Source organism: Anopheles gambiae, chromosome 2, assembly GCF_943734735.2.
Source record: "Anopheles gambiae chromosome 2, idAnoGambNW_F1_1, whole genome shotgun sequence".
NCBI classification, from domain to species: domain Eukaryota; kingdom Metazoa; phylum Arthropoda; class Insecta; order Diptera; family Culicidae; genus Anopheles; species Anopheles gambiae.
Window position 1 is genome coordinate 86718688 of NC_064601.1, and position 27293 is coordinate 86745980.

At 46.1% G+C, this 27293-nt stretch overlaps 6 protein-coding genes and 2 long non-coding RNA genes across 14 annotated transcripts; 6 read left to right on the top strand and 2 right to left on the bottom strand.

The window, feature by feature from the left end:
* Positions 1-13: 13 nt before the first annotated feature.
* On the bottom strand, positions 14-10979 carry LOC1276295 (nucleobindin-2). The gene is made up of 5 exons (XM_061646001.1): positions 10852-10979; positions 2589-3352; positions 2405-2509; positions 1422-2306; positions 14-1356 (listed from the first exon to the last, which is right to left on the bottom strand). The coding sequence occupies exons 2-5, from the start codon at positions 2730-2732 to the stop codon at positions 610-612; spliced, it is 1881 nt and encodes a 626-aa protein (XP_061501985.1). The 5' UTR covers positions 2733-3352; positions 10852-10979; the 3' UTR covers positions 14-609.
* On the top strand, positions 3273-7842 carry LOC1276296 (ADP-ribosylation factor GTPase-activating protein 3). 5 transcript variants are annotated; one of them, XM_061646003.1, is made up of 7 exons: positions 3273-3825; positions 4008-4199; positions 4294-4425; positions 4787-4945; positions 5131-5914; positions 5994-6318; positions 6403-7842. In XM_061646003.1, exons 1-7 carry the CDS (start codon positions 3748-3750, stop codon positions 6551-6553), a joined length of 1821 nt encoding a protein of 606 aa, XP_061501987.1. In that variant the 5' UTR covers positions 3273-3747; the 3' UTR covers positions 6554-7842. The 5 variants fall into 5 exon arrangements, with proteins under 5 accessions (XP_061501987.1, XP_315621.5, XP_061501986.1 ...); XM_315621.5 differs by having other exon boundaries at positions 3317-3825; positions 5994-6314; XM_061646002.1 differs by having other exon boundaries at positions 3317-3825; positions 5994-6314; positions 6406-7842.
* On the top strand, positions 8593-11043 carry LOC1276297 (WAG22 antigen). Of its 2 annotated transcripts, none has more exons than XM_315622.5 (3): positions 8593-8760; positions 10172-10234; positions 10317-11043. In XM_315622.5, the coding sequence occupies exons 1-3, from the start codon at positions 8642-8644 to the stop codon at positions 10648-10650; spliced, it is 516 nt and encodes a 171-aa protein (XP_315622.5). In that variant the 5' UTR covers positions 8593-8641; the 3' UTR covers positions 10651-11043. The 2 variants fall into 2 exon arrangements, with proteins under 2 accessions (XP_315622.5, XP_061501991.1); XM_061646007.1 differs by lacking the exon at positions 8593-8760 and adding an exon at positions 8931-9753.
* A 599-nt stretch (positions 11044-11642) lies between these two features.
* On the top strand, positions 11643-13919 carry LOC4576188 (uncharacterized). The gene is made up of 2 exons (XM_001237688.2): positions 11643-13242; positions 13347-13919. Exons 1-2 carry the CDS (start codon positions 13010-13012, stop codon positions 13513-13515), a joined length of 402 nt encoding a protein of 133 aa, XP_001237689.2. The 5' UTR covers positions 11643-13009; the 3' UTR covers positions 13516-13919.
* LOC133391459 (uncharacterized) lies at positions 13784-14678 on the bottom strand. The gene is made up of 2 exons (XR_009764950.1): positions 14590-14678; positions 13784-14514 (listed from the first exon to the last, which is right to left on the bottom strand). It is a non-coding gene; the product is annotated as an uncharacterized LOC133391459 (long non-coding RNA).
* LOC1276298 (pupal cuticle protein 36) lies at positions 14432-17707 on the top strand. Its single transcript, XM_315623.5, has 4 exons — positions 14432-15261; positions 16478-16640; positions 17150-17342; positions 17420-17707. Exons 1-4 carry the CDS (start codon positions 15189-15191, stop codon positions 17561-17563), a joined length of 573 nt encoding a protein of 190 aa, XP_315623.2. The 5' UTR covers positions 14432-15188; the 3' UTR covers positions 17564-17707.
* A 3533-nt stretch (positions 17708-21240) lies between these two features.
* LOC3290010 (uncharacterized) lies at positions 21241-22688 on the top strand. 2 transcript variants are annotated; one of them, XM_001688642.2, is made up of 3 exons: positions 21241-21576; positions 21665-21850; positions 21937-22688. In XM_001688642.2, the coding sequence occupies exons 1-3, from the start codon at positions 21492-21494 to the stop codon at positions 22536-22538; spliced, it is 873 nt and encodes a 290-aa protein (XP_001688694.2). In that variant the 5' UTR covers positions 21241-21491; the 3' UTR covers positions 22539-22688. The 2 variants fall into 2 exon arrangements, with proteins under 2 accessions (XP_001688694.2, XP_556255.4); XM_556255.4 differs by having other exon boundaries at positions 21955-22688.
* Positions 22689-24627: 1939 nt separating this feature from the next.
* On the top strand, positions 24628-25624 carry LOC133391741 (uncharacterized). The gene is made up of 3 exons (XR_009765193.1): positions 24628-24753; positions 24825-24911; positions 25186-25624. It is a non-coding gene; the product is annotated as an uncharacterized LOC133391741 (long non-coding RNA).
* Positions 25625-27293: the final 1669 nt, after the last annotated feature.

Sequence of the window (27293 nt, forward strand, 5' to 3'; positions counted from 1 at the left end):
AGAACACTTTAAATTTTATCACGTGTCAAATATAGTTTTATTGGCAAATTGTTTTTCTCTTGCTAGACTACTTCATATATATATTTGACAAAAAAGAGTAATAAAAAAAACGAACATTACACGGGTAATTCGCTACACGCTACAGTCATTTCATCACAAAGTAGTATTCAAGATAATTGCGTTAATCTGCTGATAAATGGTAATGTTAGTTTTACGACAATACGAACATGGCCCCCCTTTCGCCCACCGACAGACCGACCAAGTCTCTTCTCTGTCCAAAGTTCCAAGGACGAAGGGGTCAGGTCAAATGGGGAACGTGGGGCATGTGTTTTTACGGAATCAGCACGGTTGGTTGTAATACCTTAGACATTTCGTTCAGCCCCCGTTACCTATCTACATTTTGAGTCGTGTGTAATCGTTTGCTTCGCAAACGGAGTGTTCTCGCTGTTTGGTTATGTGTGGAAGCTTCGGAACACTAAAACGAGAATGTTGTTTCATCATTGGCGCGTCATTGTGTGTGTTGTTGATTCAGTTTGATTCGGTTGTTTCATGCTTTCGTTTGGCTGCAGTTTATCCATCCAACGCTTGTCGCTTCAAGGAGGAGTCGTTCTAGTGTTTCACCTGTACAACGGATGGCTGTGCCGGTGCTGCAGGTGGTTGCTGCTGCTGTGGCTGCTGTTGTGGGGAAGATGCAACGTTTCCGGTATGTTGCTGCTGTGGTGGCTGCTGCTGTTGTGCTGGGGCTGGGACTGCCTGTTGCTGATGGGAAGGAGGCTTCTGGTTTGGCTGTACATTGTTGTTAGCGTGCTGTTGCTGATATTGTGGATTTTGTGGGATCTGATTCGACTGATACTGTTGTTGTTGTTGCAGTTGTGGCTGCTGTTGCGGCTGTTGTTGTTGTTGGTGTGGCTGCTGTTGCTGTTGCGGCTGCTGAGGATATTGGGCCTGTTGTTGCTGTTGATGTGCCTGCTGTCCAGGATGTTGTTGTTGTTGAGGTTGTTGCTGGTACTGCTGCTGTTGTCCAGGATGTTGTTGCGCTGGGACAGGTTGAGCCTGTTGGTGCTGTGGTGCCGCCTGTTGTCCTGTGTATACCGTAGACTGCTGACCGGTGTAGGTTGGATTAGGATGGACCTGATGCGGTTGCACATTGTCGTAGATCTGGTTGGGATGAACGTTTATCTGCTGGCCATGATTATTGTATCCTGGTGGAGGAGGTCCCTGCTGATGGTGCTGCTGTTGTTGCTGATAATGCTGCTGCTGCTGCTGGTGGTATTGCTGTTGTTGATGCTGCTGTTGTTGCTGGTAGTGCGGGACCTGGTGCTGCGGAATAGCGTTCGGATGCACCTGATAGGCTCCCTAAAAATCATACAAAAACACAAAATTACTTAAAAGTCTTAAAATCATTCGACCACACCACTTACATTCGCGTCCGGATGGTAACCCTGCGGCATATTGGGATGCGGCGGCAGCTTGCCCTCCGCAACGAGCCGCTGAATTTCCTCCTGCCGTCGGCGCTCAAACTCCAGATACTCTTCGTGCGTAAACTGGGGCTCATGGTCGACCGTGTCCCAGCCCGGATCCTTCTGGAACTCGTCGCGCTTCGTCTGCTCGATGAACTCCTCGTAGCTGATCAGCCCGTCCTTGTTCGTGTCCGCCTCTTTGAACACGTGCTCCCGCATACGCTCCATCTCCTCCGCCCGCTCCTTCATGTCGTCCTCGGGCGCCCCGGCCTGGTACATCTTGTTCAGCTCGTTAATGAACAGCACCTTCACCTCGTTCTCGTCCCACATGTTGTTGCCGTCCAGATCGTGCAGCATGAAGAACGTTTTCGGATCGAAATCCTGCCCATCCATGTGGTCCTGCTTTTCCCACACCTCCTCCAGCTGGGCTTTGTTGCCGGGATGGTGTATCTTCTCGTGGTTGTCGTGCTTGGCCTGCTGGCGCTTCAGCTCCTCCTCGTACTCCTTCCGGTGCTGCTCGTCCAGTGCGCGCAGCTTCTCCTGCTTCTCGAACTCCTTCTGCAGCTCGTACTGCTTGAACTCTTCCCGCCGGCGGCGATCGTTCTCCTGCAGGTCCTGCGACGTCTTCAGGATCAGCTTCTTCAGATCGTCTATCTCGAACGTGTGCGGGTTCGAGTGGTCCACGTGCTCGCTAATCTTCAGATGGTCCCGATCGATCTCGTTCGTCAGCTCGAACTGCTTCGTCGCTAGCTCCTTCAGCCGCTGCAGCTCCATGCGCTTCAGCTCGTCCAGCCGCGACCGCACGTGGTGCCCAACGTACTCGAGCTCTTGCGCGATCACACCGGACTGTTGCAGACACCAAAAAAAAAGAAGTTAACAGTGTAAAGAAAGCTTCTTTCATGTGGTACATTCCGTGTGCTTATTCACCCAGAAACAAAACATACCCGAATGTCGGACTCTGCCGCCTTCTGCAGTTTTTCAGCAAACACAGGATCGCTTTCCAGCACGTTCACAACCTCCTGGAGATACTTATTGTACTCAATAATGTTCTGAAAAAGGTAAACAAACATTCCAACATGAAGTCCCAGACTTCGCCTGACTCTCCTCCTCCTCCGCCCAAACGTATACCTCCATGCGTTCCACGTTGCTGTCCTCGTGCTTTTCCTCCTTTTCGGCGGGCTTTGGTGGCTGTGTCACAACCGGAAGTCCCAGCATCGTTGGCAGCATCCCGGCTACCAACAGCAGCACCAGTATGCTGCCATTGCCCTTCATCGTGAACGAAGAGCTGGTTTCACTTCCGCGTTGGATCGTAAAAGCAGGAATTGCCTTGACTGAGATTTCAACGTCGTTGCCACTGCAAATCGATTTTGAGATTGTAAACTACACGTAAGATAAGGAACCGATAACCGAGCCTGTGTCAAAGTTTACTGCCAATCAAAATAACAATAAAATCGAACTAGAAGAGTAGCGCAAAGTAATCTCCCACACGTCAAGGCCACTGGAGCTGGAAGAACTTCCAGTTCGTGTTAAAAGGGGTGCTACTGCTACGCCTGCCAGAAAAGATCTTTCACTGTTTGTTTAACGCCAGACACATTAAATACATTCACGCAGGCGAATGGTAATGGGCTGACGAAATGTTGCGACAGAAACCGCACGAAAGAACACGTACCTACCCAGCTGCTGCTCACCCGAACAGCAAGTCAATTGTGATTGTTGTTTGATGTCATGTTTTCTGGGGAGACGGGGGTCTGTCACCGTGCCTTCTTCGTGGCACCTTGCCCACCAAGGTAGCTGGTGCGACGTCGTGACGTTACGCTCTACTCACCTTGTGTCACCCTGTGCCGTCCCGAAGCTGTCAAACACGTTGCAACGTCAGAGCGTGTCACGTCAAACTGTGTGTGAAAAACGAGAAAAAAAGCAAGAGAAAACTAAAGTGCTGATTGTATTGCTTCATCAAAAGCTCCCCTTTTGGGCTGGAATAGTTGGGCCTTTTCTCCCCATTCAAAAGCGGACGGAACAGTGCAATAGTGGAAAACCAGTGCCGTATGTTTGCCCCACAGTAACGCCACAACGGACGCATCTTTCCAGTCCTTGTTTTTCCACGTATTGGTCGCGTTGTGATTACGCTGGAATTTCCCCATCGGTAGCGCGGACTGTCCTTCCCACACCCAACCCATCCCTCCTTCCAAAAGGTGATACGTGTTTGCTGCCATTGATCGACCCCCGGGGGAGGAAAGATTAGTTGGCCTCAACCCGTAACGACACACACACACACACACCCCCGAACATGGCAGGTGGAAGTTCGCCCTCGAAGGAGGACATCGATGCCATTTTCCATCGGTTACGATCGCAGGCAACGAACAAGGTAAAGTGCGATATACACAGTGGTACAGCGGGAGAGGGTGGGGTTAATGGTTCTGGTCAATGTCACCGTTCACCTTCACCGTTCCCGTGCACCATGACGTGGTCGCGCGCGCGTCCTTCACGCGGGAGTGTGTAACGAGAATTTGCTTTCCTCTTTCTATTTGATGCAATATCCCCTGGCAGACCTGTTTCGACTGTGGAGCGAAAAATCCCACCTGGTCCACGGTGACGTACGGCGTGTTCATCTGCATCGATTGCTCGGCCGTGCATCGGAATTTGGGCGTGCATCTGACGTTCGTCCGGTCCACCAACCTGGACACGAACTGGACCTGGCTGCAAATTCGTCAAATGCAGGTCGGCGGCAATGCAAATGCGGTATGTATTTCGTGTCTGTGTCATGAAAGAGACACATTTGCACTAAAGTCATAATTAAATTATGTCCCCTGGGGGTTTCCTTTTTTTGTTGTAGGCACAATTCTTCCGCCAGCATAACTGCAACACCACCGATGCGCAACAGAAGTACAACTCACGTGCTGCCCAGCTGTACAAGGATAAGCTGCTAAACAAAGCCCAACAGTCGCTGCAGCTATACGGAACGACGGTGAGTGTCGAGGTGGAAGGAGCGGAATGACCGTTAACCCTTTCCCTGCGTGTGTTTGCAGCGATAGAGTACCGCTTTGTTTTGGCATTCCCTTTTAGTGGTTCTTAATTCGACACCTGTGTGAATTGTTATTTTTTAATTAATTTTTAACTTTCTATGTTAATGCAACCTTGTGTTACACCCCTCACTCATGCCTTTAGTTTCACACATTTAAAACAATCACTGTCACTGATTGAAATCACACCCAAGAATAAGGACGCCACCGAGACTTGTCTTGCAACATACTAGCTGGCTAAATTTGGCATTTTTCATTTTCGCTTTTCCTTCCGCGTGCGTGCCCACCACGTGGCTCCAACAACAGCTGCACATTGACAATGCACACGACCTGAACACGACCGCCAGCGAGAAGAAGGAGATGGACTTTTTTGCGGATTGCGACAACTTCGACAACGACACGGCGACGGTCGAACGGAACAACAATCCCAGCAGTGGGCCGAAGGTCGATGCGGAGCTGGAAAACGTAAGTAACATTCACGACACCTTCGAAACGGGCAGCAAGCAGCATGGTATCGTTTTTATGTTGCATTTCATTTGCCTGTTTTGTTGTTTAGTTTGCTGTGTGAATTCTGTGCTGATCTTATTCGCCCGATCTTCCTCCGAAAAGCTTCCCTTTTCAAACACTTTCTCCTGTCGTTCTTTCCGCAGATTCCAAAGCTGGCTTCGCTGAGCGCCACGGTTGACCCCACCGCCGGTCCGCGGGTCGATTTCCTCACCTCCGAGGTGCCGGTCGAGCCGGTCAAGTCAACGATCGGGGTGCGCAAAATACAACCCAAAAAGGGTGGGCTCGGTGCGAAGAAGGGCGGCCTCGGTGCAACCCGTGTCAAGACCAACTTTGCCGAAATCGAAGAGCGCGCCAACATGGCGGACAAGCTGAAGCTGGCGCCAGCCCCGGAGAAACCCATCACCGAGGAGGAAAAGGCAGAAACGCTCGCCAGCGTCCGGCTAGCCTACCAGGACCTATCGATCAAGCAGCACAGGGAGGAGGAAAAGCTGAAAGCGATCGATCCGAACAAGGCGAAACAAATCGAGCGGCTAGGAATGGGGTTCGGGCGGGCGGCCGGTGTTTCCCACTCCGCCCTGACCGACATGAAGACGCTCACGCCCGAGGAAGCGACCCGGAGCAGTGCGGCGTCCCTTAGCAAGGCGCTGTACGATCGCGACGATTCGTCCAGTGGCGGCGGTGGTGGTGGCAGTGGTGGTGGTGGTGGAGGAAGTGGAAGTGGCGGCGGCGGCAGTGGTGGGAACGATTTTTTCGATGACTATTCCATAATCTACGGGTTTTCGGGCAGTGGCAAGGGGGCGGATATGAGCGAAGCGACACAGATGGGGTTCGATACGCTCGAGCCGATCGACAGCAAGCGTCCCACGGTGAAGACGATGTTCTCGCCGGCAGGCGGTAGCTTGAAGGGTGGATCGAGCAGTATTAGCGGTAAGTGTCCGTTAGCTTTCCTTTAGCCTGCGAACGTTTTTATTCATGTTTTTGACTATTTTTGTTCTTCACTTTTTAGATCAACCCACATACAGCCGCGGAGGTGGCAGTAGCAGCGGAAGCAACTACAACAACAACAATAACAACAGTAGCAGCAGCAGCAGCAACAACAGTAGCAGTCGAAGGAACGGTCAACCGCAACCAGTCGATAGCAGTGACGTTGCGCAGAAAAAGTTCGGCTCTGCCAAGGGCATCTCGTCCGACCAGTTCTTCGGCGACGAACAGTCGAGCTACGAACGGTCGGCCAATCTTTCCAAATTCCAGGGCTCTACCAGCATCTCTTCCGCCGACTACTTTGGCCACGGCTCGTCATCTATGGGATCAGGCGGTTCTAGATCCGGTAGGTGATCGGCGTCACGGGTGCACTCGCCCCACCTTTGGAGCTTTTCGTTTACAATAATTCCATTCCATTATTTTTCTTTCCCCAGGAGGAGGAGGAGGCGGACCGCGCGGTCCGGCACTGCAGTACAATGGGCCCGATTTGGAGGACGTGAGGGAAAGCGTCCGGCAGGGCGTTACGAAGGTGGCCGGACGTCTCAGTTCGCTCGCCAGCGATGTGATGAACTCGATTCAGGATAAATATGGCTACTGAAGCGCGCGTGCGTGTGTACAACAGCATCCCGAATGCTGTGGAAGTCGTACACGGACGTGTCTCCTCCTCCAGCATGGATCACAATCACAACACACTATTGTTAAAAAAAGAAGAAGGCTAACAGCAGCAGCAAACTAAGAGAAAAACAGGACCATTCGCGGTTATATACTTTGATTTAGAGACGGTTCATGGGAAGCACCAGACGGGGTGGGCTTCCGTTGGTTTCCGTTGGTTGTTTAGCGTATGTTTAGTTTATCTATGATGTGTATTATAAAGTGTCGTTTATTGAAATACAAGGCCTGTGCATCTCTCTCGCTCATTCTGTTCGACGGTCCGCTGCCATTTCCATAGTGCAGGGTAGTGCAGTGCAGGTTTTGGAAGCAAGCAGCCCGTTTGCCGATATCATTTACTTCTGGTTGTTTCTTATTGTGTCCATGCATTCGATCCGTTTAGGGTAGAAAAGAGTATGTTTTACGATTTTTAGATATTTTTATGTTGCTTGTATATTTTTGTGTCTTCTACTGCTTCCGTTGCTCTAAAGAATTAGGGTTTTTTGTGTGCCTTGGCTTTGTTTTTTATTACTTTCAATTGTTTTCCCATATATTCCACGTTCGCGTTAAGGGAAGGATCGTCAAACCATCCCACGATGGCGCCTTATAGCAAGCAGCGCAGTAATTATATTATTAGACCCATTAGCAAACGTTGCAACATTTAGCAAACAATTAGAAATGTACCACTAGGCTCCAGCTAGGTAAAGAAAAGATCGAAACAAAAAAGCGTTAATTGATCCTGTACTGCTTCAATCTCAGAAACGATTTTTCTACATTAGACTCTCCCTCCTCAATAGATAGTGAAAGCGTAGCACTTGGGGAAAACCGATCCTCTCTCACCTTGATACCTTGAGACAGAAGAGAACACTTTGAATTAGGCGCCACTCTTTATTCCATATTCTTCCTTCCCTCCTTCCCACCTTCTCCAGTATCTGTAAACCAAGCGAAGAATGTTCTGCGATCACGTTTCATCAAGCCGGTTTACCATTTTAGGGATGCTTAAAAACGAGAGAGTAAAGAAATGTCGTTGCGTTGTTTGTACATTTTTTTGTAAAACCGTAGCATCTATCCTTAAAACTCCGCGTACGAGATAGAAACAGAAAAAAACGGTTATAAGCTGGAAAACCCAACCACTTAAAAAGCGATACGTGGGGGGAAAAACGGGAGATGTGATGCGTACGATTTGTTGAAATACACACAATAAAGCCTCTACTGTACACTGTAAACAGGTTATGGAATGTAAGGAAATTCGTATTCCATTTCGTGCGTTAAACATCGCCCAGTTTGGCGATAGTCGATAGTCGAAATTATCAGAACCGACTGGCTGAGCGCTCTAAAAATGCGATTTCTCACCGGTGGAGAAACGGTCGCAGCTGAAAGAAACCACGTCACAGATAAGGTGTATTTTTAATAATTTCTTAAAACCACTGTCGGAAAAATGCGAATTGATTATCATCTCATTAGTAAAAGAGTGTTGGGTTCCGAGGAGGAATGGATGGAATTTACATGTCTTCACCAACTTCTTCTTCTTCTTCTTTTTGTCGATGGAAGTAAAACTGCCCCCCGTCCCCCCGTCAATAGCGGATTGTGGTGCAAGGATACCTAACGACAAATTGCCGGCATTAAGGTGTTGTGCGCACACAACGTGTACACAAAGGTGCATAAATCACAACCACCGTTGACCATGGGCTTGGGGACTTGGGTGGTACGTGCGTGGTAACGCGTACGAATGATGCCTCCCGCGTGTGTCACGTGTGCTACATTATATCCATCGCTGGATTCAATTCGCCCATCGCCGGATCATTGGCAAGATGGGCTTGAAGGAAGGAAACCGGTATGCGGAAGAGTTTGAAAGCTCTTAATGCGTTTGTGGGGCTGGATTCCTCCAAATGGGTGATAATTCGTTGGCGGGGGGGGGGGAGGCTTGGGCCAGGGATGGGCGGGAGGTTTGCGAATTAAAGGTGGTAGATATGCCCAATCTTCCGGTCCGGGGACGGTTAGTTGGTGTTTAGCGTTCGTTCCAGAATGGCGCGTGTTTCGAGCAGGAAGACTTTGATCGTTTTCGTGTTGGGGGTTACCGGTGTGGTGGCAGGCGTTTCGCCACTTTTTCAGTTCCCCTTCCAATGGAACCAACCGCGACAATTGTAAGTGTGTAAAAGAGGGTTTTTTTAAAAAGATTTTTAGACACGTTTAGACCGCTATCAGTAGATTAATGTGTACGCAAAGTTGCTTAATTGGTGCAAAAACTTATAAATCAGGAATAAAACTTATCATCGTTCCACAAAAAGGCTTCGTTTTGTAAATGATAAAGATCGTTTCACTCCGTCACGATTGATCAAACAATCAACGGGGAAGCGTCAATCTGGCGTAACATACGCAAACGAACCACGGCACCAAAACCTCTGCTAGTGAATCGTGCCCCGAAGCGTCGTTCGACACTCGTGACAAAGTGCCGATGCGTTGCCTGGCAACGTAAATCATAGACGTAGCGTGCAGCCGCCACGTGTTTCTTTCCGCATCGTCGGCAACCGAATATGTATCGCGCTAGCACGATGCGCGGCTGTGTAGAACGGTGCGCAAGAACAAAAAGTCATCTCGTTTTTTATTAAATGCATTGATTCATCGTGTACCGTGCACAATAAAAACAAAAACATACACACAATAACAACCTTTATACAATGGCCAGCGGCACGGGCAAATCTTCGTGTTTTTCAGCACGCGTGTCATTTGCCGCAAGCCATTTGCGCGCCAACACAAACAACAATTACCGCACTGTTGTGGTGAAGGCCCAGCAGCAGCAGCAGCAGCAGCAGTTGCAGAAGGCTACGGCTAGGGAAGTACGCGCTTCCTATTTGTGGCAAACTAGATTCTGTTTCCACTTCCCATCGCTGAGGAAGCAGGTGGTGCAGTAGTAGTAGCGGCAGTTACATCTTTTTGTCAATTGCGGTGCAGTTGCAGTTTAAGTGGCGCAAGATGAGGACGCTTTACACGATCTACTTCCTGCTGGCGGCGTCGTTCTTTGCCGGCATTGTGATAGCGGGAGTGTTGCAGCTCAGCAAAGACCAGCAGCAGGCGAAGCTGGAAGCGTCAGCCGAGGTGGCGGTGCGCAGCAAACGGGAGCTGCTGCGTGTTCTTGGGTATGGGTACTTCGTGGTGGCGTATGCGGTGGCGAATTTTCGTTAATTTTAGTTGAAGTGGATCGTACCGTGCTTCTGTATTTGATTTGTATTGAGTGTTTCTACACGACGGCGTGAAATTCGTGTTCGCGAAATTCGCATGCTAAAATGATTGTTAAAAATTAATCAACGGAAAATCAAGTTTTTTACAGACAAATTGAGTTACAAATGATTATGATTTTGCAAAGACGCCATTTTCATTTTAGTAGGGTGGAAAAGTTGTGAAATGATTTCAATGAGATTAGCAAATGTAGTGAAAATACTTCTACTATTTACTATTGGAATTCCAACGGCTTTTCTAGTTAGATTTTTTCGAATAGTTATTCCAATCGCTGCGTAAGAAAAACTAATTCTATTTTGTTCTTGACCATGCTTTCAGTGGCGGTTTTGGTGGAGCTTCCGGCGCGAATGCTGCCTCGAACGCGCTCAGTCAAAACGTGGGGTAAGTGTTGTTTGTAAATACAAATTTTCCCCTCGCTTACATTCAGTGCTGATTGTTTCCCTTCTCTTCCCCTCCCCTGCAGTGGATTTGGCTTTTCCAGCTCGAACGCGAACGCAAACGCCTTCAACCAGCAGTTCGGACTCGGCGGGTTCGGTTCGTCCGCCGCCAACGCACAGGCCCAATCGTTCCAGAGCGACGGACCGTTCGGTTCGTTCGGTGCGTCGGCCGCCAATGCCGCCAGCCAGGGCTTCAGTGCCGGGCCGGGTGGGCTGGCCGGTTCGGCCGGTTTCTCCGGCAGCCAGACGTACAATCTGCCCGGCAGCCGCAAGATCTCGATCGCCTATTCGAACGGATTTTCCCTCGCCAACGGGGGGCGGCCTACGGGCTCGAATGGGTTCAGTATTACGCAGAGCTGAGAGTATTGTTCCTGTCTGGAGGAGTATTTAAAGCAAAAAAGAGTCAGAAAAAAACTAATACTCCCTCATAGCAAAAAGAATCCCATCCTACGGACGAAAAATATACGTAAATGGCTAGAGAAAGTTATACATAGTTGAGTGGATAGGTGCAGCATAATGTTAACTATTTATTGTACCCTTAAAGCACTACTTACAACGTACCATACTACTAAAAGTTCACAAAAACACACACTGCAATGCAACAATAGTGAAACATGTATGTACAAAACATGTGTGTGCTTCCCGGGAAGCTCAACGTACACAGTGACTTAGTCATAGAGGTGATCGTACCATTTTGCCTTTATTTAGCAACAAATAAAGTTTGAAAAAAAAACCCCTTTGTCTTATCGCTCAGCTGCTTGAGTTGTTGTCGTTCATTCTACTCCATTCGCTTCACGATCACCAACACAAATGATGGGTTGAGTGTTGAAGCTAATCACAACTACTATAGCATGTACCGTTGCTAATACATACTTATGTTGTATTCATTTCCTATTTAAGTGGTTGGATTGTTTCCTAGCATTATTAAACTTTATTAATAGTAATTAATCATTAACTATTTTAACGTATCGTGTTCCCCAGAACGTCAGTGTTTCCCAACGATTTTTGTAAATATTTATGTTTCCATCTCACTTTTTTGGACATAAATTTAAAAACATTGAAATCGTCGTAAAATGTATTCATAGTTTCTCAATATTTTTTAATGTGCTATTGACACTGTGCCAAATTTTCAAAAGCAAATGTTGCGAAAAAATTCATCTTTTTATACTAATTTATGGGACAAATTCTAAAATATTTATTAAACGTTCAACGAAATAAAAAAAAAGTCCAATAGCCAAGAGAAAGTAAAAACATACGAAAAACCTTTTATAATTGTACCATATTAGAGGTGACAATAGCCGTATCTCTTTACAGTGAATTTAATCAGAGCAGATACGTGTTAAAACGGATTTGAATCTTTTATTCACTGTTTAAAATTACACAACAATCAAATGCACAATTTATTACTGCTCTTTTGCGATTCAACTCACTCACGCTCTGAGTCGAATCATTAGTCGACTCTTTTTTCAGATTCAACTCACAAACTCTCTGAGTCTAATAGTGCCTAATTTTATAAATTGTTATTCTTCTTACTCTAAATCCGTCTGAGTATAAGCCCAACAGTTTGATGGATAAAAAGTAGTAAAAAAACATAATAAAAAATTAATTATATTTAAAGATGAGAATGTTTTGCTGTCACTGGTATCTATAACCAGTTACTCTGTTATGAATTAGTACTCAGTTACAAAAAATAGAACGACTAGTTTTTTGTTGTCGTTCTTTTAAACTCACTAAATCACTTCATTCCGACAACCAGTTACTTGTTATTGTTACTTACTTAGTGTTAATAAATCTTGCCTGCTACAGACAAGCAGTTACTGTTAATAGTTACTTTTACCCTTTGCGCTCATTCCACACTGTTATTTTCAGGCCGTTATACATGCTAAAATACGGTTCTTGTATCTAGTTCCTCTTACTAGCTACTCTTTCCAGTAACATGTATTTTTTTATTATTACTGCTTACTTTCAATCATTCCTTTTTTTCCGAAGACCAGTTAGTAGAATCTAATTGCTCTTATTAGCTACTCATCGAAAGGTACCATTCGGTACTTTTTGTATTTTTTAAACGGCCATCTCTAATTCATTCGTAGCATTCAACTCACTCGCCCTCACGCGTAGCGCACATCTCTAGGGCATAAATATTTTATAAATTATTCATAACAAATACACACACACACACACACATTCTATTGCTATAGGCTACATTAGAAATACTTCAAACAACCTAACCTTCAGCCAGTAAACACAAACACTGCCCCGACATGAAAAAACCTTTGAGCAATTGGAGATAACGAGCACAGTTGCATTCGCAACCAAAACTCTCACACGATCCGTTCTTGTGAGTGTGTGTGTACCATGCATCTGGCAACATCTTATGCTGCCCGTTAGAGCTATGCGTACTAGCCCCCTTCCCTACCGTTGCTGCTTTCTCCCACCCAAAAGCTCCCCCTTTAAGGGTGAAAAAAAAAACCTAAATGCGCGGCGCAAATCCCTGCCACTCCGGGGGTCACACTCCGGCCACTCCCCGATCGCCATGCAGTTCCACGCAAACGGTTGCGCCGCCGTTCTGTTTTCAGTCGCAACGCAAGTGCCACACTTTGCGGGCTGCAATCGATCGAACTAAGTGCACGTTTGGAGGAGTGTTTCGTTTGTTTGAGTTGTAATTTTAAGTTGGTTTTTTGTGTTGTTTGGAGCTTTTAGTTGCTGTTGCCAAAACACAATGTCCGCTTCAGTTCGAGCCAGCGCGTCCTGCTGGTGGGCAGTGATCTGTCTTTTGCTGCTGGTTGTCGGATGCGTCCTGTCCATGCCCGCGCAAGAGGACACCCGGGTGGACAAACCGCTCGGCGGAGTGCCGGACGCTGGCAGTGTGCATGAGGAGGTCGTCGTTGCAGCCGCACTGTACGTGCGCAAGAAGGATCCTACTACGCTGCGACGGCAGAAGCGTGAAATACGGTTAGTGCAAAGAAGCGGCCCAAGTAGTAGCCCTTTGCTGGCACTGCTGTGCCCCCATCCATTGCATAATCAACCACACAATGAATCCTTTCTCCACTCGCCAGGAATAATCACGTAACGGTTCAGCACGGCACGTCACACACGAACCGGTTCGATGGGGCAGGCACTGGCAAAAGGGAACCGTTTTTGGGCAAGCAGCACGAAAAGGTACTGACCAACTGGAAGAACGACAACGGAGCGGCGTCATCAAAAGTGGGCCTCCGCAAGGAGTAGGCAGTGTTTGTTCGTGTGAGGGGAGAAGAAAGTTGTGAAGTTGGGTTTTACTTGTTATTATTGTTGTTTCTTTTGCCATCAATCATTCCGATCAAGCTCGTACGCAAATCAATCAAGTCATAGATTATTGCAAAACAGTGAACCTTTGACTAGTTTCCCAGGTTTTTGTGAGGTCCGTTACCAGTGGATCAAGCGACGAACAACTCTTTCATGTCGAACCGACACAATGAATTTCCCGTTTATTTGCACGAGACAGAAAGAGAGAGAGATGAAAGATAGTTCGTTGCTGTATGTAAATTAGAACGAACGTAGTGTAATAGAGCGTAAGGTATATGTAGCTACATGGGGTAGAATTATACTTCGCAAAAAAAGGTTTAATAAACTTGAGTTGTACTGAACGATCAGCATGCCGGTGTTGTCTCTCCAACTTATTCATATTAAATTGTAAATTAGGCGCTTCTGGTTATGGAAATAAGAACTACTTCTGGTTAAACCAACCAGCACGCCAGCTCATTACACAATCTTGCTTCATTTGTATTAACCGATCGAGAAAGGATCGCTTAAAAGCAAAGTCATAAAACTCTCCAGATAAAAATACATAATTGGATCGAAGAGCTAGTGTTTCGACTACGTCCACACCGGTCCATACTTCTGTGCGTCGAGCAACAAACACACGTCAGTCCAACTGTTGTTTTGTATGCAAACCAGAAAACCAGTTCTGGTGCTGTTGCCGATGCGTCTGCATGGGATTTCCCCTCTACCAACAACTTGGGAGGCATGTCCATCGATCTTTGTGTGTAGCTGCTTTTTTGTGTAGAGGACTGTATCACTGCTCGACTGCCTGTCCGACTGCTCGAATACGATTTCAATAGTAATCAAACAATCCCACTCACGATTGCGGGCAATTTCCTAGTTCACACCGCAACACCGCTGGGCGATAACCTTTGGATCGGTCGGTTTGCAATGACGATCGTACCGTGATCGGTAGAGCGAGCAGATCTGAAATCAAACAGGTTAACGAATTTTAGCAATTAGCACATTGTAGATCCAGTTCCTGTATGGTCAAGAACGAACCAGCAGTCCTGCTGTCCCTTCCGAATAATCTTATTAGATGTCGTCCAAGTAATACGATCGTCATGCGTTTCCATCATCTGTCAGCTCAGGGTGAGGGGAGGAATCACCGTCCAAAGGTGCGACAATCACATATAAAAGATCTCTTGATCCCTTCATCGTGCTCGGGGGAAATCCCAATCATAAATCCCCACCCTCTATGGCAAACGCTGTTTCCCGTTTTGCCATTCCTCATTATCAGTTGATCCCCTCCAGTGCTGATCGCAGGCAAAGTAAACAAAACAAAACCGAACCAGAGTTTGAGATCGCACTGTCGATCATGATGCTGATGACGATGATGATGATGGTGGTGGTGGGAAGTATAGATTTCGACCTCCCCGCCCAGCCGAAGATCGCGACAATGGCAAAACAAGATCCGAAGGACAGGACGCAGCATCTTCGTGGATTCGTGCTGGTTTGAACTTGTCCGGGGGGGTTTCGAGTGTTCTGCTGCGAGTAGACCAAACCCAGACCCTGATCGGGGAGCCTGTTCAGAGTGTTTTGAGCAACGCGTGTGACCGGTAGTGTTAACAAATAATCCACCCTGTGTGTGTGAGTGAACAATGAACAGATTCGTTGGAGTGATCATACTTTCGGCACTGGTGATCGGTGCCTTAGGTCAGAACGATGGCCGCGGTAAGTGATTAAGGGATTGGAGGCTATATTTTTTAATGCTTTAGGCTTGATAATGGTGTTTTGTTTTTACATAATGGGAATTGTGACCTAGAAAAGTAAAGGTTTGGAAATAGTTCGAAGCGATGATCTTGTTCGTAGCTTAGGACCTTGCATTACATTAGCTAACAGTCATGCCCAAAAGGTAAGATGTCTAATATCATCATAGCTAGTTCTTGTCTGGATCCTAGAAACTCTGTCTAGACCTTGTGTGTAGGATAACAGTCAACCTAAAGCATCGAACTATCTGTCCCAGTTGTTTGTTTCTTGTCAATTGCCATTATCAACCTTGGTGACTGTTTATTGTCTTCCTTCCAAATCTCCTTGAGACAGTGTGTCTCCCCATGATCGGTAGATTACAGCAAAACACCTCCCCAAAGACGGACCCATTAGCTAAGGTCAGCTAGTCAGTCTTGACCTTCTGCGAGGCCACTTGTGCACTTTGGTAGAGCATCATGTTTTTTTCTTTTTTTTTTTTTCTTCTTTTATTTTCGGAGATGTTTTGGACATACAACCTCAGAATCCGTTTTTGAACCGATACCCTCGCAAACCGGAAATACTGGTTTCGCTTTTATTTGTGCGTTTGTGCGCTTCGAATGGCTGGCAAACTAAACACAGCCTAGCCCAGACTGTACAAATTGGGATGGCATTCCGTCCGGTTTCACACTCATTCGCCGGGACAAACGAATTAACAACATCCGTACCCGAAGCTTCGGAGTCTGGTTCGCTACGCAAGAACTGGTTTTTGAGAGCTGTGGTACGCAAATTTGCTGAAAAAAGAAACTGGGGAAGCTCTTCAGCTGTAGAGCACTGCAACACAGGTGGGAAAGCGATGCTATCCAAAGTGAACAGGAGAGGACAACAAACCTTTTAATTGCTTCCCGTTGCTCTCTATATGTAAATTAGAGTTACCCAAGTCGATTGAATTTTATTTGATTTTTGCCTTGATTTGGCCTTTTCCGAAGTGTGTGTAAATAAAACAAAACCCAACCAACTTGTTTGCATGTTTGAAGGATGTCGTAAGCAATCCACACCCTACCCTCTGAGCCAACGGGTCAGCGAAGATCATTACCATAACAGTGAAATAGCCTTCCATTTTTTTTGTTGGTTTTTGCGTCTTTCCTTCTTAAATTCGACTTAATTAAAGCTTAACATCTTCTTAACATCATCCCATTTTCAGATGCTGAGGTGAGAGATCGCGCCGGCAATGGGTACGAGGTCCTGGTCGAGTCTTCCCTGCACGTGCGAAAGGCAAACCCGGCCGTACGACGCAACGTGCGCAGCGTGCTAGATCTGCTGGTGCCACCGGAAGCGGTGCTCGTGCGCCAAAAGCGCCAATTCAAGTAAGCTCCCAAACCCACTCCAATGTGTACGTTTCTTTCTCCCCAAAAGAACTCCCCATTTTTACGGCTGACCTTGAGAGAGGGTGCTCCATCTGAATGAGCGTTGGTGTCCATTTGTTCATTGTGCATGCTAATCTTGTGCGCCATCTTAACGATCGTTTAGATGCGGCCGGGTTCGATCGGAGCTGCTAGTAGGGGAGTGCAGTGGCGATCGCGAAAAAGATGTGCAGATATTGATTGAGAAAGAAGCAAGTGTTTTTGGTAAAAGAGTTAGCCAAAAACACACACGCAACCCGGAAGATGATCGTACAGAATCTAACGCCCAGACACTGTACTACACTTCCAAGGAGACAAACAAAACGGTCCCAAATTCGATCCACGTACGATGGGTTCTTCTTTTTGTATGACAAGATACACATCCACAGATTAACGATCGCACCCATCGAAATCGCACTGATGTTGACAACACCTCTTCGCCTTTGGCTACTTCCTTCCCCGACTCTTTACAGTGGGTTCGGTGCGTCCAGCTCGAATGCTAATGCTAACGCCTTCAACCAGTATTACGGCCCGAACGGATTTGGAGCGAGCGCGGCCAACGCGGGCGCACAGTCCTTCTACAACCAGGGACCGGGTGGTGGTTTCGGTGCATCGGCAGCCAACTCCGCCTCTCAAGGCTTCTCGGCCGGTCCGGGCGGTTTCTCGGTAAGCTCCAACAAACGATCATTTCACACACACACACAGCACTCACCTCAATGTATTTTTCTCGTTGGCGTTTTTAGGGCTCCGCTGGACAGTCCGGTAGCCAGAGCTACAAGCTTCCCGGCAACAAGGACGTGAACCTGTCGTACAGTGGTGGATTTTCCGTCGCCAACGGCCAGCCCAGCGTATCGCAGGGCAGCTCGATCAGCTTCTCGAAGAAGTAGACTAGCAGCACACAACAGTGCTGAACGACGACAACAAATACGGCAACACGAGACGAGCGGACAATGACTCGGGATAGAACTAAGTGCACGCGAGAGGAACCTTAATGTCTCGGCAATGGAAATAAAGGTGTCTCTGCGTAACAACCCGTGACTTAAAGTTTCCTTAAAGGTACACTTCCCAGGGGGAAGATCCTCATTTTTGGGGCAAGCTTTTCACCTTTGTCTTCAAGTGGCCTATTTTGGGGTGGCGTTTTTTTCTTTCTTCGCCTCTTTCCTATCTCACTGAGATGCATTTTTTGCTCATTAAGACCACCCTCTGCTCTCCCTTGACGGCGCCATTCATGGTAATGGTTTACGGGACATTCGAATTTTGGGCAAGGCGAAGCAGTCTACACGCCCGATCGTAACCTCTTCGCCAAGAATGAGCTTTATGCGCGCGCTGATTGATATTCACCACGCGTCACACGCAAGCCGGACTTACGCCTGCCTCGGCCGATTGACGTTTGCACGCGGACAATCGGGACCAGCAGCTGGCAGATAGGGCTGGTCCGCATTTGCATAATCGAATTGACCATTGAGTGCTTCAGCTTCGGCCCGTACTGCGCCTTTCGTTCCTCGAATCGTTCTAGCGGTAGGCGCGCACGAGAAGGGCCCCAAAAGGATAGGGTTTTGCGTCGACGGGCAACTCCCTTTCGGGCCGCGTGATTCATGGCGCTGTGATTCATCGCGAGCACAAGTGATCGCGTGAGTGTAAGGGTGTGTGCGTGTGTGTGCTCTTCTCTGTAGCATAATTTATTCGCCTGGCATTCATCAATCAGCGGACACATTTTATTGCTCACGCTTTTTTTTGTGCCGAGATCGGTGGATCGGTTGTCCCGACGCGGAACAAGCTGTGATTGAAATGCTCATACACCCTCGGCAGAAGATCCCGGATGAACGCGAGACTGAGGGCGTTTTTTCTGCATGAAAAATCGTACACAAACCCACGGAGACTGGGGGATATTTATAGTTCTTTTTTATCGGTTTTGAATTTTGCCCCGAATCTGTAACACATCCGTGAGCTCGTACATACTAGGTATGATCGTTTTTATGACGTTTTATTCTCCCCTCGGTGCAGAAGAGGTCTCAGGGAGGATTGTGAAGGCATATGCTAGGATCCAAAAAAACCCAAAACTCTGATGACGAGCTCAAACAACTGGGTCTTGAGCCCGTGATCGGTTGCCGCGATCCATATAAATTGACGCGATTGACGTTGCATGTGCCGAATTCGAGCTTGTTCGCACGTCCCAGATTGGGATGGTAAGTAGTTCTTGGATAGTTGTTTTTTTTAAATTTCAGATCGACCCATGCTGCTTTTACGTAGTGAGGAGTTGCGAACTATAACAAGAAATAAAAAAAGGGCAATGACAACGGAATGATTTTTTGTTTGTTTTGTTTACAATAGAAGGTTTGTGAAGCCTGATCACGTGATCGGGATAGAGTTATTGACTTGATCGATATTATTTTATGAAATTAATGCGACTACCGTATGACTTTGTTATCACAAACTATCAAACTTCTAAAAGGCTGTTCTCATGATGATAAATAAAATTTCGTACACAGGAAGCAAAACTATTGTTTGTAACTAACTAATTAAAAAATATGTTTAATATTGACTTAAATTTTCTGTAAATCATATTTAAGAATTTTGATTCCTTATGTAGCATTTTATATTACATCGGTTTAGTGTTATTTTATCAAAATAATAAGATTATTTTCAAATATTAGAGTTGATAGTAAATTTGTGTACACAAACATAAAAACAGAATTGCATACATTCAGGCGCTCAGTGCGAATTCACTAAAACTTGCTTGGTTTCCCCGAAGTTTAATGTTTCGTTAATAATTATTCTTTATTTTTATTTATTTTTTTGGTTATTAAATGATTCTGCTCTGCTTCTGGTTATTAAATGATTCGTTCTACTTGCCGTGCGATTTATCTCAACATCAGGATCATAATGGTTTTTCCCATTAAAAAATGACACTAAAACAATCATTGCCTAGTAGCTCACATGCTGGTTTCCATTGCTGCTTCCCCCATCTTGCTAACTGTACCTCATCTGCAACATCACGTTCGCATGCTCTGTTTCCTGTTCAGCATGCAAAGAGCCACCGATCCCACCATAATGTTACAGATTTATGTGCAAAGGTAAGCTTTGTTTCCCATGATTTAGGTGGACCTCCGGCGTACGCGACGATCGCGCGAGGTCGAAGATCGTTCCTCATGCGTTCGATCGTTTTCTTTTTTTCGAGTGTCACTTCAAGAAATCTGGCAAATTGGCAACAGCGACAGCCACGCAGCTGTTCTGTATTCTACACCTTGCCCAAAACGTGCGGCATCGTTTGATGCCGGACCTGCAGTCCCCTGTACTCCGGTAACTGAACTCTCCAACAACCCGTACATTTTGCAGCAAAGTGTCATAAAAACACATAAATTGTTGTAAAAAGTTTTACGATCGTTCTTGCGCGGGAATCAAACCCCATTTACCCAGAGCACGGTTTGCCGATAGCACCCAACAGCTCTTTTGTTTGTTCTTTTTGCTGTTCTTGTCCCGTCTTAAAGTCATCTTTGTAGTGGGTCATCCTACTCTCGATTTAAAAAACCGTTCAAGCTCAAGCTCCGAGAGCGTTTAGGTCGTATAATTTACGCTTTTTATTTATGTTTTATTACCATCACATCATGAATCTTATTTCAATGAAGCAATTAACTTAATGCTGACAGCTTCGGTGTGTGTGCGCGCACCCAGCAGGCGCACGTGATTCTTCTCAGGTACCGGGGGCCTCTCCACTCACCCCACTCATGGGTCCGCTTTCGTCTGCTAGAATCAATCGGTGGCTAATTTTGCCAAAATTATCATACAATGCTCCCCTCAGTTCGCTGGTGGAATGCGCATCCGGAATCCTATGCGAGCTACTAGCACGGCCGGTCGGCGATACTAGCAAGCGAGCATGATTCTGATCGACCGGTGGCAGCTGGCCGTCCCGGCGACAGATGTCACGAAATGATTGACATCGTTTTTGGTTGTCGGCCACTGCGCCGTGCGCGGCCTAGTCCGGTCGCGAATTCAACGAAATATCTTCAATCATATCGATATTAGCGACGAGACATTCATGCACAATTAGTTCTGTCGAATTTCGCGATCAAGTGATCGACGGAATGGACGGGGAAACGGGAGTTTATGAGGGACCAAGAATTAAGGATATTATTAGATGATGCAACAATTTGTTCTTTTAAGTAACCTCAAAGCGTATTTTCTATGTTCCGAAGATCGTTCAAAGATCATCTCCAGTTGTTGTTTGTTTAAAGCTCTCGTTTTTCCCAGTACCCGCACACCCGCCCAACTCCCTCATCGCCTACACGGTCATTACAACACTGCAACACAACTTTGGGACAGCTTCGTTTGTTTTAAATTTATTCCTAAATCTAATAAAATCAATAGCCGTACATACGAAATGAAGCGACCGGCAGACACCGGCGACATCTGCACGGTACGCCGTGAGTGACGGTGTGACGGAACGGATGGGAGGAAGACACACATGGGCAATAATACTCTTACCCATGGGCTGCATACCAACGAGGCTGGCCAAAGCACCGATGGGCCGGACGGTTGGCACAAACCATCGGTATAAAAGGCGTTGATCCCGGGCATGATGGTTATCAGTCGGTGCTGGGAGATCAGTCTCGGTGGACACGAGATTCGAGCCACGTGTGTTACTGTTGCCCGGGACTTTCAGGCTAAAGAAAAACAGAAGCCAATCAACGATTTAGAATAAAGTTTTCTCCAAACGTGCTCGCGTAGCTTCGCATTCAAACGTGTTTCAAACGGCAGTGAGTGGTTCCCGGTGTGAATTAAGGCGTGTGTAGTGCGTGTGGCATACATTTAGGCGTCATGTCGTTCTCAAGCGTTGCCGTGTTGGCGTTGCTGTGTGGCGTTGGGCTTTGCTTGGCCTATCCGTATCCCTATCCGCAGAATGGTGCGTTTGCGGCGTTGGTGTACCGTGCATTAGCTCCGAACCAGTGACCATTCAACTGTCTTTTCTCTTTTCCTCCTTGGGCTTGCAGCGTTCATGTACTACCGCAATGCACTTCCGGTGATGGCGTACCCTCAGCTGCAGCAAACCGCCATGTATCAGCACGCAATGTACCAGAACCAGCGGCTACGGCAGAACTATCAACGTCGATCGGCAACGAGCGGGGTGGCCGCATTTGCCGCCGGAGACAACATCGCCACCGGTACGATTCTCAAGGGTAAGTTTTTGTTGGTGACGCAAGATAAGAAACTTTTCGCAAACGCGTTTTTGCGGCATTCGTCTTCGTTCGCTACCATTTAACAGCTGACTGCCGACCCGCAGATCCTGCTGTGGAGGGTTACCCTTCGGTGCAGTCGTTTGCCGATGCGTACCCAGCGGACGCGCTGCCCGAGAATGAGATCCCGCTCAGCGACGATGGTGGACAGTTGGAGCAGGATGGAAATGCTGGGGGCGAGCTAGACTTTGCGCTAGACAACGAGGAGCCGCTGGAGGATGTGCCGGCTGTTGCTGCTGCGCCGCTAGTGCCGACAACAACCGACAAGCGCAAGAAGAAGGTTACCGTGCAGCTCGATTCGGCCTCGGCTGAAGACGATCAGGAGGATGAAGAGCAGGTGAGCTTCGGTACGCGTCGTGGCGGTTCGGCCGGTCGTCCCGCCGGAGGGTCTGCTGGACCCATGTTCCCTGTTACGTTTGGCAGCACCAATGGCGGTGCGATCGCTATTGCTAACAGCTACAGCACGGGAAAGGGTGGATCGGCTACCAGCCATGCCACCGCTTACGGCAGTCCCGCCTCGGTACCGGAGGAACGTCGGCGGGCTGTTGTGCTGCAGCAACAGAAGCAGCACCAGCAGCAGCAGCAACAGCAGCGCAGCATTCGTCCGGCTAAGCTGCGAACGAAGCACTAAGAGTGCGCATACTGTCGAACCAGCAAGATGGTGCTGTCGGTGTGTTGGTTTAATTTATTCCTAGCTGTTCAACGTTTGTCGATCGTCAAGCGATAAACCGAACGCATGTGCATGTGACTGGCCTAATAAATGTTTACTTTATCTAACGAATGACGAGCCCATGTTTTGAGTGTTTATTTCTTCGTAAGCTAGGGTGTAAAAAGGTTCGTTACTTAGTCCATCGCATACTATATTTACGCCTAAATGTAGGCAACGGATGCGTAATTTAAATTCGAAATCCAAATGATCCAATATACGCGTGATTGATGACAACTAGCATAAACTATGACTGCAGCTTGTAAAACAGAACGGAGGCTACTGATGGATCTGTAAGGTTATTCAGAGTTTTAGTTAATATACGTGATGTATTATGTCAAATGCAGTCTTTCTTTAAGCATAAGACCTAGACAAACAGAAATCGAAAAAACTCTGATGCACGGTTAAATAATATCGCCATGCAAAAACTCACTGTTTTTGATGAATTAATACCTAATAATAAATTCATCCAACGCCTCTGTTTTGGGTGAATCAAATTTCTCAATGTCATTATTTGCAACATTAAGGACAAACACCGGTCTCGTAGTACAGTCGTCAACTCGTACGACTTAACAACATGCCCGTCATGGGTTAAATCCCCAAATAGACCGCGCCGCCATACGTAGGACTGACTATCCTGCTATGGAGGGGAATCAATTAGTCACTGAAAACCATGCCCACAAGTAGTGGGTACAGGCAGGCCTTGACTGACATCGGTTGTTGAGCCAAAGAAGAAGAAGAAGGACAAACACAGTTAAGTGACTATGCTCAAAGCTTCGAAGCAGTCCACAATTTAGACTGTCCAGCATCACCCAATCACCAAAGACACCTGATCTTAAATGTGATCGTATATGTGTGACAAAAATTCCAAAACCGATTGAAATATGTCTGTATTAGCAAACTTATCAGGCTGCCATAATGACAGCTACTGCACTTTCTAATACTTTCACTGACTTTACGACCACTGACACTGAAAAACAACAACAACATCACAGGCAAAAGTTGGAATGCAACATTTTAATATAAGCTGCTTTCACATGTGTATGACTTGTTGATACATTCATTCAAAAGTGCCACACGAGCGCCCCCCGACATTCTACATGTGTATGGATGTTAAGCTAGGCCATACTACTACAAAGAAAATTTCTTTCAAAAGAACTCGTTTTATATGTTCGTCACCTTTGCCATCCAAGACTTCATCCATGATCGTATACATAGTCCGAGAACGAAGTAAAACACACACGTTCACAACTCTACAGGCAAATTCCAACCTCTCTGTCAACGGCAAAGTGTGTGTGTCTAATATTATCAACCCGTTTTGGATGGGTACCCGGAAAATTTATAGCTTAAACGCATCAACCACCTGTGAGTTCGGATTCGGAAGAGATTCGCCCAAAATTGCACACCGCCAATAGGGGTACCAATAAGTTTGTAGCATTTTCAATCAAAGATTGACGAATTTTGTGAAAAAATTGGGTTATCGTTAAGTTGTTCTGATAAACCTTTAAACACCCCCCCCCCCCTCCAGATACCTAAGATAATTGAGTTTCTTGGTACTTATGTACAAATGTGGTAGAAGTAATTGCTTACAAGTGAACTATCGACGTTCGTCGTCTGTTTGCCAGTACCCATATGTGATGGAATTCACCACTTTTTGGATCAATCCTTTTGTTTTTATTCGATGGAGAATGAGTTGCCGAGATCCTTCAAGTGTATTTTTCATGCATTTTTACACTAGACGAACTAGCATTATCTCTAGTTGCCCATCATAAATGTTTTGTGACGATCAGGATCTTTCGGTTCTATAAACTTGCACGAAAAAGCCACTGTAGCGAAATTACTTATAGTAGGGAAGAAATCCCAAAGCTGACACTTCAAAATAAGAGTGTAACCAGATCCAGCTTAAAAACACTTCGAACTTATCAGTACTCCTCACCACAAACTGGTTTATCCTTCCTACATTCTGAGCTCCGTAGTCGCTAGATTCGTACAACACTCTCGATCGCGCATTAGTTTCCGAACGACGGCCTTGTGTGGCACACATCCAACTTCATCCGCATGATGAAGCATTGGTATGGCTTTGCCATTGTAGGACTTTGTTTGCTGCTCGAAAGGACGAGCTGTGCGTTGCAGAAAGGAGGTAAAGTGAACAACACTGACAACAGCCAACCGCAGCACCATTGATTTATACTTTATTGATTTTATGTTCAGCTATCGAGCCGAAAAAAACGGCGAATTATTTGGTGAAGGAGAATTCTGTAGCACGTGTAAGCCAGGTGGAAATAAATACTAATTATGGTGAGTTTCAATGATGCAACAAAATGATCTTCAGTGAAGTTGAAGTGTTAAAGTGGTCGAATAGGATCTGCCGGACGTTCCTAGAAATATTAAAGCTTTTTATAACAACTTCCTCTCTTTTAAAGAAAGTACAGGGTTTCGCAATCCAACCATAAGAAAGATCTTAAAATATAAAATTATTTCAATAACTTTATTCGACCAACAATGAACAATACTACAATTACATTTTTAAACATTGTACCCACAAACAATAAAACCTTTTTCTCGATTACAGATCCTAAAAAAGCCACCACGGCGACTGCCAGAAGACCGACAGTGCAGCAACCTAAAATATTAATTAACGGACAACCAATACAGAATCTCCAGTCACTAGTGCAGCAGATTAAACCCACCGCAGCACAGTCGAGTAAACGAGTTCAGCAAGTGCTAGTCATACAACAGCCACAGCGTGTGGTTCAGCAAACCGTAGCATCAGCTCCAAAGACTCAAATTATTAAGCTGCAGAAAATAGTGCAACAGGTCCAGCCCAGTAGGACAAGTGCTCCGCGGACTCAAATCATCATACAACAGCCACAACGTGTACAGCAGGTTCAGCGAACCGGGACAAACGCCAAGAGCACCCAAATAATTATACAGCAGCCACAACGTGTGCAGCAGGTTCTGCGAACCGGTACAAACGCTCAACGCACTCAAATCTACTTACAACAGGCCCAACCTGTTGAGAAAGCAACATGTGTGCAATGAACACATCATAGTAGTCTTTAGAAAATGTTTAATATAGTCAGTCTAGTTTAAAATACATTACATACAAGTTCATTGTTTAGTTTCTGCTCCTCTTCTATTCCACTGTGTTATAACTACGCTCAACAGGTTATGGGCCCAGAAGTACTGTCGAACAAGTGTTAAGTTTGTGTTATATTGAAGTAATAACTTATCGAAAATTTTAATCTTGAAGAAACACTGAAAACTTAAATCTAGAAACATGTCTGAATCACACGTCACCATTGAAAAATTAAACGATCAAAATTACGCAATATGGAAATTCAAGATGGAACTTTTGTTAGCAAGGGAAAAGGTGCTGACTGTCGTGAAAGATTCGAAACCAGCAAGTCCCGACGCTGCATGGATTGCGAATGATGAACGTGCTAGGGCACTGATCGGTCTGTCGTTGGACGACAGCCAACTCATCCATGTCATGCAAACGAGTTCATCGAAAGATATGTGGGATGCCCTAAAAGGCTATCATGAGCGTTCATCTTTGTCCAGCAAAATACACGTCATGCGAAAAATGTTTGCCACAAAAATGACTGAAGGTGGAGACATTTCTAACCATCTCAAAGAACTATGTTCTCTGCGACTTCGTTTAATTGCGCTGGGAGAAGAAATGAAAGATCCATCCTTTGTCGCGTTAATGTTGTCCAGTTTGCCAAAATCCTTTGATGGTTTGATCGTGGCTTTGGAAAGTAGGCCTGATGAAGATCTTACGGTGGATTATGTAAAAGGCAAATTGTTGGATGAAGGAAGACGTCGAGCAGATGGTGCAGATGAAGATAAAGCGTTACTATCTGGAGGAAAGAATATCACGAAATTTTGGAAGGACAGGAAACTAACAACCAACAAGGAAAAACAGTGCCATTATTGCAAGAAGAATGGGCACATAAGAAAAGACTGTAGAAAATGGGCTGCAGACAAAAGAAGTAAACTAGATGGTGAAAGCGTCAACGTTGCTAATGAAGACAATCGAGAGGAAGTATGTTTGTTCATTGGAGAAAGAAACGAAACTGGACCATGGTGTTTCGATTCTGGTGCAACTTCTCATATGACGAACGATACGTCTATTTTGAAATTAATAGATAAATCGAAGCAATCCTCGATTTCATTAGCGAACGGAGATTCCATCAAGTCAGCTGGTGTCGGAAGCTGCAAATTGTTTTCCATGGATGGAAACGGAAAACGCAAGAAAGTTTCCTTGGACAATGTGTGTCATGTACCATCTTTGACGACAAACCTATTATCTGTAAGTAAAATTACCGATAATGGATTCGAAATGCTTTTCGATAGGTATGGATGTCGTGTCCTGAAAGGAAAACAAGTATTGCTGATTGGTGAACGTAAAGGTGGTCTGTATTATCTAAAACAGACTGAACAAGCCATGTTGGTAGATAAAAACCATGAAGCTTCCTGTATACACCTATGGCATCGTCGATTTGGCCATCGTGACATAGAAGCCATAATGAAGATTGCGCGGAACAATTTGGGAAGCGGCTTGAACATCAACCGATGTCATGTGAAATCCATTTGTGGATCATGCTGTGAAGGGAAGATGAGCCGTGATCCTTTCCCAAATTCTTCATCTTCAAGGACATCTGGTGTTGGCGAACT

Excerpts from the sequence above, each read along its gene's own strand:
- LOC1276295 (XM_061646001.1), bottom strand. The coding sequence starts at position 2,732 with ATGAAGGGCAATGGCAGCATACTGGTGCTGCTGTTGGTAGCCGGGATG. Across the intron at positions 2,510-2,588 it reads GCAACGTGGAACGCATGGAG|AACATTATTGAGTACAATAA; the intron begins GTATACGTTTGG and ends TACCTTTTTCAG. Across the intron at positions 2,307-2,404 it reads CGGCAGAGTCCGACATTCGG|TCCGGTGTGATCGCGCAAGA; the intron begins GTATGTTTTGTT and ends TGTCTGCAACAG.
- LOC1276296 (XM_315621.5), top strand. The coding sequence starts at position 3,748 with ATGGCAGGTGGAAGTTCGCCCTCGAAGGAGGACATCGATGCCATTTTC. Across the intron at positions 4,200-4,293 it reads TCGGCGGCAATGCAAATGCG|GCACAATTCTTCCGCCAGCA; the intron begins GTATGTATTTCG and ends TTTTTGTTGTAG. Across the intron at positions 5,915-5,993 it reads TGGATCGAGCAGTATTAGCG|ATCAACCCACATACAGCCGC; the intron begins GTAAGTGTCCGT and ends TTCACTTTTTAG.
- LOC1276297 (XM_061646007.1), top strand. The coding sequence starts at position 9,590 with ATGAGGACGCTTTACACGATCTACTTCCTGCTGGCGGCGTCGTTCTTT. Across the intron at positions 9,754-10,171 it reads GAGCTGCTGCGTGTTCTTGG|TGGCGGTTTTGGTGGAGCTT; the intron begins GTATGGGTACTT and ends CCATGCTTTCAG. Across the intron at positions 10,235-10,316 it reads GCGCTCAGTCAAAACGTGGG|TGGATTTGGCTTTTCCAGCT; the intron begins GTAAGTGTTGTT and ends CCTCCCCTGCAG.
- LOC4576188 (XM_001237688.2), top strand. The coding sequence starts at position 13,010 with ATGTCCGCTTCAGTTCGAGCCAGCGCGTCCTGCTGGTGGGCAGTGATC. Across the intron at positions 13,243-13,346 it reads CGGCAGAAGCGTGAAATACG|GAATAATCACGTAACGGTTC; the intron begins GTTAGTGCAAAG and ends TCCACTCGCCAG.
- LOC1276298 (XM_315623.5), top strand. The coding sequence starts at position 15,189 with ATGAACAGATTCGTTGGAGTGATCATACTTTCGGCACTGGTGATCGGT. Across the intron at positions 16,641-17,149 it reads CGCCAAAAGCGCCAATTCAA|TGGGTTCGGTGCGTCCAGCT; the intron begins GTAAGCTCCCAA and ends GACTCTTTACAG. Across the intron at positions 17,343-17,419 it reads CCGGTCCGGGCGGTTTCTCG|GGCTCCGCTGGACAGTCCGG; the intron begins GTAAGCTCCAAC and ends TGGCGTTTTTAG.
- LOC3290010 (XM_001688642.2), top strand. The coding sequence starts at position 21,492 with ATGTCGTTCTCAAGCGTTGCCGTGTTGGCGTTGCTGTGTGGCGTTGGG. Across the intron at positions 21,577-21,664 it reads GTATCCCTATCCGCAGAATG|CGTTCATGTACTACCGCAAT; the intron begins GTGCGTTTGCGG and ends TTGGGCTTGCAG. Across the intron at positions 21,851-21,936 it reads CACCGGTACGATTCTCAAGG|CTGACTGCCGACCCGCAGAT; the intron begins GTAAGTTTTTGT and ends ACCATTTAACAG.